The sequence below is a fragment of the Sus scrofa genome, unplaced genomic scaffold (genome assembly GCF_000003025.6).
Source record: "Sus scrofa isolate TJ Tabasco breed Duroc unplaced genomic scaffold, Sscrofa11.1 Contig1660, whole genome shotgun sequence".
NCBI lineage: Eukaryota > Metazoa > Chordata > Mammalia > Artiodactyla > Suidae > Sus > Sus scrofa.
This window is the reverse complement of record NW_018084929.1, coordinates 29,962-44,967: the sequence shown is the minus strand read 5'-3', so window position 1 is coordinate 44,967 and position 15,006 is coordinate 29,962. Positions and strand designations below refer to the sequence as shown.

Below are 15,006 nucleotides of genomic sequence, written 5' to 3'. Positions count from 1 at the left end.
AAAAAAAAAATACCCATAGACTTTGAAGTCCTGCGTTCAAGTTCCAGCCTTGTTACTCTCCCGCGAGGTCCCTCAGCCTGTCTGAGCCTTGGTTTCCTAAACGGGGGTGATCATGTCTTCACCCCAGTGGTTGTCAGGAGGGTTAAACACGGTAACAACCGGGTCGCGATGTGTGTCCACAAAATGACTGCCAGGATCATCATTATTTTAACTCTCCGTCGACTTATTAAAAGCCTTTCTAGCCCTTGCATCGAAAACAACAGCAGGTGCTCAAAACGCCACCCCAAGCAAAAACTCCCCGGAGACTGCCAACCTCTAAATGACAGAGATGACACGGAACTGATTTCCTCTCGCTTTGATTAAAATTTGAATAGTTTCTTCCCTTTGGTTTAAAAAAAAAAAAAAAAGCACAATAATTAGGGAATGAAATATGACATAGAGAACAAAACATGAACCAGAAAAATGGGAAGTGTCAAACCAGGGCACCAGCGGCTTCAAGGATATCCATCTTCATCCCTCCTGTTCTAGGCTGAGTCGGGAGAAGATGCCTCTTTGGGGTGGGGCGCCCCCGTCCCCCCAGTTCCAGTCCTACCTGGTCCTCAGCCCAGGAGCCGGCCTGGGTGTAGGGCCGCTCGTCGCCCTGGCCGTCGGCGGTGCTGGGCCTCCGCAGCGCCTCCTCGGCCTGCAGGCTGCACAGGCTCTCCACGTCCAAGTCCAACGTCTCATCGGAACAGAAGATGGCCTCGAGGATGTCATCATCGGTCGTGAATAAGATCGTGTCTCCAAAGTGCTCTGGAGCTGACGGCGTCCGGGAAGACAGAATTCAGCTCAGTCCACCTCTGGGGATTTGCAGAACCTAAACCCACCCAACCTGAGGACTAGACAATCCCAACCCCGTAACGGGTTCTTTTTTTTTTTTTTTTTTTTTCCTTCTTGCTTTTTAGGGTTGCACCTGCGGCATATGGGAGTTCTCGGGCTAGGTAGGGGTCGGCCTATACCACAGCCATGGCAATGCCAGATCTGAGCCACATCTGTGACCTACCCCGAAGCTTGTGGCAACGCTGGAAACTTAACCTACTGAGCAAAGCCAGGGATTGAACCTGCCTCCTCATGGATGAGTTCTTAACCCACTGAGCCACAATGGGAACTCCCCCTTAATAGGTCTTTTTTTTTTTTTGGTCTTTTTATCATTTCTTGTGCCACTCCTGCAGCATATGGAGGTTCCCAGGCTAGGGGTCCAATCGGAGCTGTAGCCACCGGCCTACACCAGAGCCACAGCAATGCGGGACCCGAGCCGCGTCTGCGACCTACCCCACAGCTCATGGCAACGCCAGATCCTTAACCCACTGAGCAAGGCCAGGGATCGAACCCGCAACCTCATGGTTCCTAGTTGGATTCATTAACCGCTGAGCCACGACAGGAACTCCCAACAGGTCTTGATTTGTGTCACTGAGCCTTATTTGCCAATGGAATTTAGGAACCGTAAAAACCACATAGATCTAATGAAGGCACCTAATCTCGAGAGAATCACTGTGACCGGTCATGAAAGTAGGGTCGTTTCTTAGGCATGGCTAAGGTACCATGGTGCCCCACAGGGATCCTTGCTGACCCTTGTAGGGGGAGCCTTGCCTGGAAGGGTGTGGGAATTACGTCCCCAACCATGGGAGCCTGGGCAGCCCAAAGCCCTGCTGCTCTGCCTTGAGGCACGACAGACCCTGAAAGTGATGCTTCCCTTGGGATCAGGTGGAGGCTGGGTTTCCCCTGAAACGGTGTCTTTACCTAGCTTCTCCCCCTTCCCTATCCTGCACCCCTCCCTACCCTAAGGGTCCTTCGGAGAGCACTCCCTCCATGGACCACGGGCCCACGGAGCCCTCATGTCAGGCTCAGGCCCTAGGGAAGCTGCGTGAGGCTGGTACCCAGGGCAGGCGTTTAAATGAGGTCAGCTCTCGCACACCCAGCCCCCAAGGGCGAAAGCCAGGCCAGGTCTGGGAAAGAAGAGACACCTGTCACTGGCTAGCCCGTAGGTATAGATTTTCCCCAGAGCCTCAGTGGGTAGCAGGAGGGAGACTTCAAGAACATTTTTTTTTTTTTTTGCCTTTTCTTGGGCCGCTCCCGCAGCATATGGGGGTTCCCAGGCTAGAGGTCCAATCGGAGCTGTAGCTGCCAGCCTACGCCAGAGCCACAGCAACGCGGGATCCGAGCCATGTCTGCGCCCTACCCCACAGCTCACGGCAACACCGGATCGTTAACCCGCTGAGCAAGGGCAGGGATCGAACCCGCAACCTCATGGTTCCTAGTTGGATTCGTTAACCACTGCGCCACGACGGGAACTCCCGACTTGGAGAACATTCTTAACAGAGATACGGTACCTCCGGTCAGGGTGCCTGAGGCCTTGGCGATTTCTCCCTTAAAGATGCACTGCCCGTCCAACAGCATCGTAATGTCCTTCACGCCGCGGAAGGAGTGTATCCGCGATTTGTTGTAATTCCAGACCCTGATCAGGGCGATCTGGCAAGGGTGCAGGAAGTCGATGGAGATGGAGTGGGGCTTGCCGGGCGTGAAGGGCGCCAGCCAGACGTGCATGTCGTCCTGCGTCCTGTTCACCCCGTCGATGAGGTTGGTGACCACGCGGGGGTCTTTCCCATAGGCCGGTAAGATATTGATGTCCGGGGGGTCGGCTTGAATGTTGGCGACGCGCACCGGCTCGCCCTTGGAACTGAATATTTCTATGCCGTTGAGGCCAACGTAGTGCCTGTCCCCCCACGTGGACTGGATGTCGATGACCAAGTGCTGTCCATAAGGCAGGACGGGGATTTTGAAGTCCCCGCTGTCGTCTGTCTCCGGGGAGCCGGGGTCCTGCTCGCTCACGGGCTCCGGCTTCTCCTCCTTCCACGGGGCCGGCTGGTCGCTGTGCCGGCTGCTTTTCTGCTGCTGCAGGAACTCATCCAGGATGTCCCCCTGGAACTCCACGTTGGAGATGCGGCCCCGCTGGGAGCGGTCAAAGGCCGTGAGGGAGTTCCAGGACTCCCACAAGCTGTGTTCCTGCTCGCTGTGCCACCGGGGCCGCGGCGGTGTCCCGGTGGACCAGGCGTGTTCTGGAAGGAAGGACACGAAGCCCCATTAGAGGAAGTGGGGACCCTGAGAGACCATCTCAGGCTCTCAGCGGGGGGTGGGGGGGGTGTCACCCTTAGCGGGACATTCTAGAAACCAGTGGGTGGTTTGCTGCTCTAGACTGTCCCAGGGCCCCTGTCGGCCCTACTGGCGCTCGAAGGGAGGGGCCAGGGAGGTGACCCATCCCGTGCTGCCTGGGGCGGGGGCGGGGGGGGGGTGTCCAGATCCAGAGCACGGTCTTCTGTCCTGCACCATCATTCAGGTTGCAAAGGAAATGATTACTGACCTGAGTCTGGAACCTCGTGGCTTTACAAAGAGCAAAGTATTTGGGGGGGGGGTTCCTTTGATTTTTCTAAGAATGCACCTACCCTGCAAATCAAGGGGACGCCCTTGGTTTGTGTGAGAATCTTTGCCGGAAGTCATTCTCCACTTCCGAAACCACATGACCCGGGGTGACGCTGCCGCCTGTGGCGTCTGAGTCAGCACCCCAAGGGTCTGCGCTGGACGCTGTCACGGCCACGTGACTCTAACGGGGTTTTTTTCAGCGACTGCCTGCTGGCAGGTGGAAGGCTTGCGAAAGGATGTGACAACGGGGCGGGGTGGGGGGAGCCAGATGTGCCATTTTGATGCGGCATCGCCCAGCAAGGGCAGCGCGTCCCAGCGTGTTAATATCATCACTTCCGGGCAGTGCATAGGAAACACTTGCATTTTCTTCTTGGACACCTTATTGTCTACGTTCCCTATGTGGATGAGTTTTCTCATCAGGGGAGATTCTAATAAAAAGCCAAATAACTCAGGTATAATACAAAGGAAGGAATTTACTTCTACATGTGGTTAATTTGGCTCCAAGACCTGAAACCTTGTCTGGATCACGCGGAGAACGAGGGGCATGACCTGGCCCTCGGGGTTGGGGGGAGGGATGAAGTGGCCCTGAAGGCCTGGCTCTCCTCCTCGTGCGATAGAAAAGCCCTGGCATGTGCCTCCAGCAGCGGCCTGTCCTCACAGCCACGCCACGGCTAACTGCCATCGAAGGGTGTCATTCTGGAAAAACAGCAGCTGATGACACTGACATTCTGTTTTTTCTCCTTTCATATCATCCTGCGCCCTGCACTCCATTTTCTGCCTGTCTCCTAGGGGGCCTGGCTCTATCAATTATCTCCTCTCTCCAGAATCTTCAATCACTCCTTCCCCACTGGTATCTTCCCTCTCCCTGCCTGCAGACATGCATAAATCTCTCGTACCTGAAAGAAAAAGAAAGCCGACCTGATCCTGTGGCTCCCTCCAACTGCCGTCTTAGTTTCTCCCTCCTTTCACTGCAGACACTACATTCTTGTCACCACCACTCCTGCTCAACCCCCTGCAACCTGGCTCCTCTGTGCAGAGCAGTCGCTTTGCCCCCCCAAATACCACTTCCCCTTCCCCCCGCCCCACTGCCACACACACACACACACACACACTTTTGGTTCATGCAGACCAGATGAATGCTGACAGCATCCTTGCAAGCTGGGCTCAAGAAAGGAACTACGGGGAGCGGGAGGGCCTCTCTTTAAACTGGCACTGCTGAGCTGGTAGGATGGCAGGGTGGATTGCCAGGGGCCATTTGCTACTCTGTATAGCGGAAGCCTGCCTGAGGATGAAGCCCGTGTGGGGAATGGGAGCTGAGAGACAAAGAGTCCTGATGACATCATTTGAACTCCTGGATCCAGCCATGCCTGAAGTCAGATCCCTGGTGGTTTTCTATCCCTCGCATCCATAAGAGACCTACAATTCCCACAACCCTCCACTGAAGCGGCTTTCTCCAAGCACACAGTGACTCCAAGTACACAATCTTTTCTTAATCCTCGTTCCACGCTTGACATCCCAGGCAAAGCACTTCCACTTGGCAGTCCCCCACCACCAGCTTAGGTGACATTATCCCTTCCTGATTCTCTAGTTGGCTGGCTGACAGCATCTCCCTGTGTATCACAGCATCCTCTTCTCCTCCCCAGGCTCTAAGTCTGGTTGCGCCTGAAAGCCTCAGCTCCAGCCCATCCTTTCGAGATAACTGCCATCCCTCTTTGCCTTCATCCAGCTCCTGGGCAGGCCCTGCTCACTGTCATGGGCTAAGCTCTGGCCTCTCTCCCTGGGGTACCATCTTCCACTTTCAATGACCCGTCCATTCGGTCACTTCAAACTCTGGGTACCTAGATGCAGTCTGTCATCAACCCTTCGAATTGGCATATCTCTCCTAGGCTGAGAATAAAGAAAATCAAACTCCTCACTGTGTCCCCAGGGCCCTGAGTGTGGGCCCCGCCGACTTCTCCTCCTTCACATCTGTCTCTCCACAGCCATCCTGCTCCAGCCATGCCAGGCTTTGTTCCATGGACACGAGCCTCTCCCTGCCTCAGAGCCTTTGCCCTCCCATGCCCGCTGCCAGGGACGCTCTTCCCCCAGAGCCCCATTTAACCAGCTCTTCCTGACACCCTCCTCCTTGGAGGAGCCTTCTCTGCCCTGTCCCTGCGGCATCCTAGGGCCCAGCACAAACCCGGTGCCTGGAAGTGCTCAATAAATGTGAGCCAGTAAAGGGACGGGTGGTTGGCATCACCATCGGGTACCCCCTGTGCTCAGGCCTGGAGGCTGGGGGACGCCCCCTCTACCTGTCGGGTCTTCCGCACCTCCTCTCCCCTCTCATCTGTCATCAACGAGACCCCAGGAGTTCCTCTCATCCTTCCTGCCAGGCACGAGGCTGAACATCTGGCAGAAGGAACTTCCCATAGGGATCATCACGACCTCGGTTTATTGCGATTTGATCGCCTCGGAATGAAATGAATAGGCCGGGCTGGTCTGCAAGGGCACCGAGGAGAAAGGACCAAAAGACACACGCGTCAGGGACTCAGCCTGCCTCTCTCTGCCCAGGTGTGCAAGAAAGGCAGGACTTGGCTTTCATCCTGAGTCTGCCTGCTGACCTATTCTCCCCGAGATGTGTGCTCTGGGTTTTGAAAGCAGAGAGGTGTGGACTTTGTCCTGGACCTCTCAGATGTGACAGCCGGCTGGGGCCCACGTGGCCCTGTTTGCAGGAGAACACACGACTCACTAGTCCTTGGGAGTCCAGCAACTGCTGGGATCACTGCTTTGTCCTGTCTGTCAACATTCCTGCCCACAAATCTGAATGGACACAGGAAAGCTATTGCTTTAATGTGCCGTCAACATGGTCTGGGAGGGACCAGTGATATGAGATGATGTGACTGAAGATTCAAAACTACTCCTTGGTGGAAATTGCAAAGTTCTGAACTTTATAAAAATCATGGGCACCACCAAGAGGTAGGTATTAATTGCTAATAAAATGGGAAGTAAAAGGCACATAGTGAGAGGCAACAGCGCCAGGTTTATTCTAAATGAATGGCCTTTCAGCCAGCGCTGATTGGACAAGGAGTGGACACCTGACCCAAGTCGGCCAATCAGCTTCTTCCCTGAGATTTTGGAATAGCATTCTGGAGCTAGAGCTGGGAAAGGATCAAATTTGGACTGTGAGGCCATTTCCTGCTACGTGCAGAGGAAGAGGGAGGGAAGATGGCCCTGCAGAGAAGCAGAGGCAGGGCCCAGCAGCCCTGGAGAGTCCAAGAGAAGCCTCCTTGGTGACTGCTGCCTTTCCTTTTTCTTTTCTCTTTTTTAGGGCCACACCAGTGGCATGGAAGTTTCTGAGCTCGGGGTTGAATCAGAGCTGTGGTTTACACCTCAGCCACAGCAATGCAGGATCTGAGCCACATCTATGATCTATGCTGCAGCTTGCAGCAACGCCAAATCCTTAGGCCACCAATCGAGGCCGGGGGTAGAAGACACATTCTAATAGACACTATGACGGGTTCTTAACATGCTGAGTGACAGTGACAACTCCCCTGCTGCCTTTCTGACCCCTGCTCTGAATTCCATGTGATGTGCAGCTATGGGCTTCCTGTCTTTGGGGGTCCAGGAGCTTCTCAGATAACATACCCTTTACTGTTCAAACCGGGCTGATGAGATTTTATTCACCTGTAGCTAACTGACCTCTAATAAAGACACAGCCAAAACACAGATGTCATTACAACGAGATACTCTGTTGGACACAAGGATTTCCAGGCTCTGCTTTATGGTGACAGCACAGTTCCAGTCCCAGGGAGGAACCTGAGCAGTCATTCATCCTACAAGAACCGTTGGAGGGCTTGGCCCACAGCTTTCCTGAAGGCCACAGCTATGGGATTTGGCTCTATGTAATGAGTAATTTAAAATTTCTAAGCAACTTTCCCTCTTAGCATGATCAGCTTAACAAGCATGAAATCTCGGGGGCTCAGTTCTTAATGTGTGTGGAGCCAAGCAGTGAAATGCCTGGAAAGAAATTAAAGTGAGACAAAGTCTTCTGAATATGGACAAGTTAGAAAAAGGCCCATCACCTCATAACTGCCAGAGGATCCTTGGGTCTGTTTACCAGGAAGGCTTGGGGCAGGCAGCTGACAACAGCTGGGCAACAACACCATAGGCTAGCAGTTTGAAGCACGGTTGATGGAGCAGGGCTGCCTGGGTTCAAATCCTGCTCTAACCGTTATAGGCTCTGTGACTGGAGGAAAGGTACTTAAGCCTCACATTTTCTTTCTTTTTCTTTCTTTTTTTCCTATTTATTGATTTATTTGTTTTCCATATGTACCCACGGCATATGGAGGTTCCCAGGCTAGGGGTCGAATCAGAGCTACAGCTGCCAGGCTACACTACAGCCACAGCAATGCCAGATCCAAGCCGCGTCTCTGACCTACACTCAGCTCACGGCAATGCCAGATCCTGAACCCACTGAGCGAGGCTAGGCATCAAACCCACAACCCCTTGGATACGCTAAGTGGGGTTCGTTACTACTGAGCTGCAATGGGAACTCCTCTCTTTTCTTTTTCAATCATATACCTGTCAGGTAGTTGAACGTCCATACACATGACCAAGTGGTCACCACCATAAATCGAGGTTCCATCCATCGCCCTACAGTTGACCCCCTTCATCCATGTCGCCCACACCCCAAATGCCTTCCCCTCTGATAACTACTAATCTCTTCTTTGTAACTATGAATTTTTGTTTTGTTTTGTTGGTTTTGTGTATTAGATTCCATATATGAGTGAGGTCATGGGTATTTGTCTTTCTCTGTTGGACTTATTTCACTTAGCATAATACCCCCAAAGTCCATCCACGTTTTGCAAATGGCAGGATTTGGTTCTTTTTTTATGGGTGAATCGTATTCCACTGCGCATGTATTATTCCATGTAGACACATATATAATACATATATATGCATATGTATGTAAAATATACATATGCGATACACATATATACGTATACTTACATATGTCTAGACACAGGTATACATGGAACATATGTGTATACACATACCACATCTTCTTCATCCATTCATCAATGGACACTTAGGTTGTCTCCACATTTGCCTCTTGTAAATAATGCTGCAATGAACATGGGGTGCATATATCTTTTTGAATTACTGTTTTCATGTTCTTCAGATAAATACCCAGACGTGGAATAACTGGGTCATACAGTAGTTCTATTCTGAATATCTTGAGGCGTCTCCATACTGTTTTCTGCAATAGCTGTACTAATTTACCATCCCCTCACCAGAGTACAAGAGTTCCCTTTTCTCCACAGCCTCTACACCATTTGTTATTTCTTGATCATAGCCATCCTAACAGGTGGGAGGTGATACTGTGATTTTGATTTGCATTTCCCTAATAATTAACAATATTTAACATCTTTTCACGTGCTTGTCGGTTAGCTGTATGTCTTCTTTGGAAAAAGTATCTATTCAGAGACCCTTCTGACTTTTAAATCTGGTTGTTTGCTTTTTTGTTGTTGAACTGAATGAGTTCTTTATATATGTTGGATATTAACCCCTTAAAAGATATATGATTTGCAAAGAAAGAAAGAAAGAAAGAAAGAGAGAGAGAGAGAGAGAGAGAGAGAGAAAGAAAGAAAGAAAGAAAGAAAGAAAGAAAGATATATGATTTGCAAATATCTTCTCCCATTCAGTAGGTTGCCTTTTCATTTTGATAATGGTTTCCGTTACTGTACAGAAGCTTTTTAGTTCAATGTAGTCCTATTTATTTATTTTTTCTTTTGTTTCTCTTGCCTTTGGAGGCAGATCCATAAAAACTTCACTAAGGCTGATGTCACTGAGATTAAACATATGCCTATGTTTTCTTCTAGGAATTTTACAGTTTCAGGTCTTATAGTCAAGTCCTTAATCCATTCTGAGTTAATTTTTGTGTATGGTGTAAGTTAGGGGTCTAGTTGCATGTAGCTGTCCAGTTTTCCCAACACCATTTATTGGAAAGACTGTCCTTTCTCTATCGTATGTCTTTACTCCTTTGGTGTTGGTTAATTGTCCACATATATGTGGGTTTATTTCTGGACTCTCAATTCTGTTCCATTAATCTGTGTGTCTGTTTGTGTGCCAGTATCAAACTCTTTTGATTACTACAGCTTTGCAGTATTGTTTAAAATCAGGGTGCGTGATAACTCCAGCTTTGTTCTTTCTCAAGATTGTTTTGTCTGTTTGGGGTCTTTTATGGTTCCATACACATTTGAAAATTATGTGTTCAAGTTCTGTGAAATATGCCATTAGAATTTTGATGAGGATTACCTTAAACCTATAGATTGCTTTGGATAATATGAACATTTTACCAATATTAATTCTTCTAACCGATGAGAAAGGAATATCTTTCATTTGCGTGTGTGTCCTCTTCAATTTCTTACATCAGTGTCTTCTAGTTTTCAGTGCACAAATATTTCACCTCCTTCATTAAGTTTATTTGTAGGTATGTTAGGAGTTCTGGTCATGGCACAGTGGAAACAAATCCGATTAGGAACCATGAGGTTGTGGGTTTGATCCCTGGCCTTGCTCAGTGGGTTAAGGATCCGGTGTTGCCGTGAGCTGGGGTGTAGTTCGCAGACATGGCTTGGATCTGGCATTGCTGTGGCTCTGGCGTAGGCTGGTGGCTACAGCTCTGATTCAACCCTTAGGCTGGGAACCTCCATATGCTGTGTGTGCGGCCCTAAAAGGACAAAAGACAAAAAAAAAAAAAAAAGAGTTTATTCCTAGGTATTTTATTCTTTTTGATGCAATTGTAAATGGGATTGTTTTCTTTATTTCTTTTTCTGATAGTTCGTTATTAGTATATAGAAAGGCCACATGTTTCTGTATATTGATTTTGTATCCTGCAATTTTACTTAATTCATTCATCAGGTATAAGGTTTTTAAAACTATTTTTAATTAATTAATTAATTATTTTTGTCTTTTTGCCTTTTCTAGGGCCGCTTCCCATGGCATATGGAGGTTCCCAAGCTAATTGGAGCTGTAGCCGCCAGCCTACACCAGAGCCACAGCAACACCAGATCCAAGCCTTGTCTGAGACCTACACCACAGCTCATGGCAACACCAGATCCTTAACCCACTGATCGAGGCCAGGGATCGAACTCGCAACCTTATGGTTCCTAGTCAGATTTGTTAACCAGTGAGCCACGATGGGAACTCCTAAACTATTTTTTAACATTAAAGACATCACCTGCCTCTCATTTTTTTTTTTTTTTTTTGGCTGTGCCTGTGGCATACAAAAGTTCCTGGATCAGGAAGTGAACCTGAGCCACAGCAGGGACAATACTGGGTCCTTAACCACTGGGCCACCAGGAACTCTAGTTATAAGTTTTTCTGATGGCATCTTGAGGGTTCTCCATATACATTATCATGTCATCTGCAAATAGTGACCGTTTTATGTCTTCTGATTTGGATGGCTTTTATTTCTTTTTCTTGCCTAATTGCTATAGGTCTTCCAATACCGTGTTGAATGAAAGTGGCAAGAGTGGGCATCCTTGTCTTATTCCTGATCTTAGAGGGAAAGCTTTCAGTTTTTCACCCCTGAATATGATGTTAGCTGTGGGTTTGTCATATATGCTCTTTATTATGTTGTTCCCTCTATATCAATCTTGTTGAGAATTTTTATAAGTAAATACTGAATATTGTCAAAAGTATTTTTTACATCAATTGAGAGACTCATGATTTGTATCCTTCATTTTGTTGTATCATGTATTGACACATGCAGCAACAGCAGCGACCTGAGCCACAGCAGTGACAAAGCTGGATCTTTAACCTGTTGAGCTATCAGGGAACTCCTCACATGTTTTCTTATTATTAATTAGTATCATTTCTTTTCAGCTTAAAGAAGTCACTGTAGCATTTCTTTTAGGGCTGGTTTGGTGGTGATGAACTCCTTTAGCTTTTGTTTATCTGGGTAACTCTTTTTTAAAAATTTTACGGAAGTATAGTTGATTTTTAATGGTGTATTATTTCTGCTATACAGCAAAGTGATTCCGTTACACGTATACACATATCCATTCCCAAAGAGGTTTATCAGAATATTGAGTAGATGTCCCTGTGCCATACAGTAGGTTCGCGTTGATCGTCCATTCCACATACTATACTGTGCATGTGCCATCCGAAGCGCTTATCTAGGAAACTTTTTTTTTTTTTTTTTGTCTTTTTGTCATTTCTTGGGCCGCTCCTGTGGCATATGGGGTCGAATTGGAGCTGCAGCCACCAGCCTACGCCAGAGCCACAGCAACATGGGATCCAAGCCGCATCTGCAACCTGCACCACAGCTCATGGCAACGCCAGATCCTTAACCCACTGAGCGAGGCCAGGGATCGAACCCGCAACCTCATGGTTCCTAGTTGGATTCGTTAACCACTGAGCCACAATGGGAACTCCAAAAACTCTTAACCTCTCCTTTAATTCTAAATTATAACCTTGCTGGGCAGAGAATTCTTATTGGAAGCTTCTTTTCCCTTTCAGCATTTTCAATATGTCAGGCCATCCTCTTCTGGTCTGTAAAGTTTCTCTCTCTCTCTCTTTTTATTTTTATTTTTTGGGTCTTTTTGTCTTTTTAGGGCCACCCCCCGTGGCATATGGAGGTTCCCAGGCTAGAGATCTAATCGGAGCTGTAGCCACTGGCCTACGCCACAACCACAGCAATGCCAAATCCAAGCCGAGTCTTCGACCTACACCACAGCTCACGGCAACACCGGATCTTTAACCCACTGAGCGAGACCAAGGATCAAACCCACAACCTCATGGTTCCTAGTCAGATTCGTTAACCACTGCGCCACAACGGGAACTCTGTGGTATGTAAAGTTTCTGCTGAAAAAATGCACTGACAGCCTTATAGGGTTTTCCTTGCACATCACAAGTTGTTTTTCTCTTGCTGCTTTTAAGATTCTCTTTACCATTTTAATTTATAATGTGCCTTAAAATGTGTCTCTTTGGGTTCATCTTATTTAGAAATCTCTGAGCTTCCTGCACCTGAATATCTTTTTCCTTCCTCAGATTAAGGAAGTTTTCATCTACTATCTTTTCAAATAATTTTGCTTGTTCTTTCTCTCTCTATTTTTCTGGGACCCAATACTGGGAATGTTATTCTGCTTGATGTCTCAAGGGTCCCTTAAAATACCTTTATTCTTTAAAACTCTTTGTTCATCTTGCTGCTCTGTCTGGGTGAGTTCCATTCCTTTGTCTTCCAGCTCATTGATCTGTTCTTCTACTTTATCCAATCTGCTGTCGAATCCCTTCAGTATATTTCTCAGTTTAGTTGTAATTTCTGTTTGATACTTTCCTATATCTTCTTTCTCTTTGTTGAAGTTCTCATTGTGTTCATCCATTCTTCTCCCAAGTTCTACGAGATCTTTTGACTATTATTTTGAACTCTTTTTTTTTTTTTTAATCTTTTTAGCTCCACACCTGAGACATATGGAGGCTCCCAGGCTAGAGGTCGAAGAGGAGCTGTAGCTGCCAGCCTACACCACAGCCACAGCAACTCAAGATCTGAGCCATGTCTGCGACCTACAGCACAGCTCACAGCAACGTCAGATCCTTAACCCACTGAGCGAGGCCAGGGTTTGAACCTGCATCCTCATGGATACTAGTTGGGTTCTTTAACTGCTGAGCCACAATGGGAACTCCTATTTTGAACTCTTAATCCAGTAGATTGCTTATCTCTGTTTATTTAGTACTTCTACTGTGGTTTTGTCTTATTCTTTCTATAGGACCATATTCCTCTGTTTCCTCATTTTGCCTAATTCTCTGTGTTTGTTTCTATATATTAGGTAAATCAAAGAGTGGCCTTATGCAGGTGTCCTGTGGAGCTCAGAAAGGCAATCCTGCCTGGCTGCCAGAGCCAAGTGCTCAAGGGGCATCCCCCACATGGGCTGTGTGCACCCTCTTGTTGTAGCAGGGTCACAGATGCTGCGGCCATGCACTGGTGGGAAGGGCTGGACACTGGAATGACTGCAGAGCTGGCCACAGTGGCTGCTGAGTGCTAGTGGGCAGGGTTATCAACCAATCAGCTGTGAGGCCTGGCCGAGGTACAGGGGTGAATGGAGCTCTAAGTGGGGTGTGCCTACTGGCACTAACAGGCTAGAGGGAGAATTCCAAAATGGTACCCACCAGCATTGGGCTCAGTAAGGTAGCCTGAGATTGCAAAACCGGTTCCCAGGGAGCATTCCAACTGGTTCCTGCCTCTCCAGCAGATGCTTCAAGATTAGTAGGTGGGTCCCCCTCACAGGTGGTCCATGTGCTTTTCAATACAGTGCTTTTGTGCTGGTTTTCAGGTTGAGTTAGCCTGTGAGCAAGCCCTTTAAAAGGGATTTTTCCATTCTCTGCAGTACCTTAGTCTTCCTGGGCATATTCCCTATTGGTTTTCAAAGCCAGATGTTTTGGGGCTCATTTCTCTTGTGCAGGATCCAAAGATTGGGTGTTTGATGTGGCACTTGAAGCCTTTATTCTCTGGGGAAGATAACTGGTACCTTGATAATCCCTCCCATCTGTGGATTGTTTTGGCTGGGGTGTGGTTTTTATTCCCTTGATGAGATCCTCTCTCTGCCTCTCCTACCCGCCTTGATCCTTGCGGTCCTTGCACTCTTCCTTGTGGAAACGGTCCATTTTTCAGGTCTTTTTCAGAAGGAATTATCCCATAATTAGTTGTGGATTTGTTGTGTCCATGGGAGGTGTGTTCAGGGCCTTCCTGTGATGCCATCTTGAACTTCCCATCTTATCCTGCTTCCTTCCTTCCTTCCTTCCCTCCCTTTCTTTCTTTCTTTCTTTCTTTCTTTCTTTCTTTCTTTCTTTCTTTCTTTCTTTCTTGTCACACCTGTGGCATATGGAAGTTCCTGGGCCAGGGGATGAATTGGAGCCACAGCTGCTGGCCTACAGCACAGCCACAGCAACGCTGGATCTGAGCCACATCGGCAACCTGGTGTGTGCAGCTTGTGATCTATGCCAGATCCTTAACCCACTGAGCGAGGCCAGGAATCGAACCCACATCCTCATAGATACTAGTCGGGTTCTTAACCTGCTGAGCCACAATGGGAATTCCTTACCCTGTTTATTATATCACATTTTCATTGCCTGAAAAATGAGGCTGGTGTGAGGATTAAATGATCTCATTTGAGTAATGCGCCCAGATGAGAGCCTGGCTTACTGCAAACATGCGGTGCATCCAGCCTTTGCAGTCCTTCTTTCCGTCATTCTTCCTGCACTGCCGAAGACTTGCCAGGAGTCAGGCGTGGGTACCCCAACACAGGTAAGACACAGTCCCTGCCCTCAAAAGGCTTTGGTTCTTGTCTTCCACTTTGCTCTCCTCTCCAGTGCTCAGTCTCAGGGTTAAATCTTGGTGGCGGGTGGGCAGCAGAATCTGTAAGGCTGAGGAACCAGTAGGGGAAGCTCTACCTGGGAGAAGGGAGCCAGCCACTCACCATGGAGAGGCCCTCAGTGTCAGAGGGACCTCTCTCTCTGGTGCCCTAAGTGACATCAAGGGTCTGGAAGAGGGCACAAACTCTCCATTTTTCT

The 15,006-nt window shown here is 48.3% G+C and overlaps 1 protein-coding gene across 1 annotated transcript in view; it reads right to left on the bottom strand.

The window, feature by feature from the left end:
• The window catches only part of LOC110258246 (protein KIAA0556-like), a gene marked incomplete at its 3' end in the record, with an annotated part of 53,257 nt that overhangs the window by 15,809 nt on the left and 22,442 nt on the right, over window positions 1-15,006 (bottom strand). The window contains exons 3-4 of the mRNA XM_021081434.1: window positions 2,370-3,095; window positions 593-798 (exon numbers count right to left, since the gene is read on the bottom strand). Coding sequence (XP_020937093.1) covers window positions 593-798; window positions 2,370-3,095 — 932 coding nt within the window. The remainder of the gene's footprint in view (window positions 1-592; window positions 799-2,369; window positions 3,096-15,006) is intronic.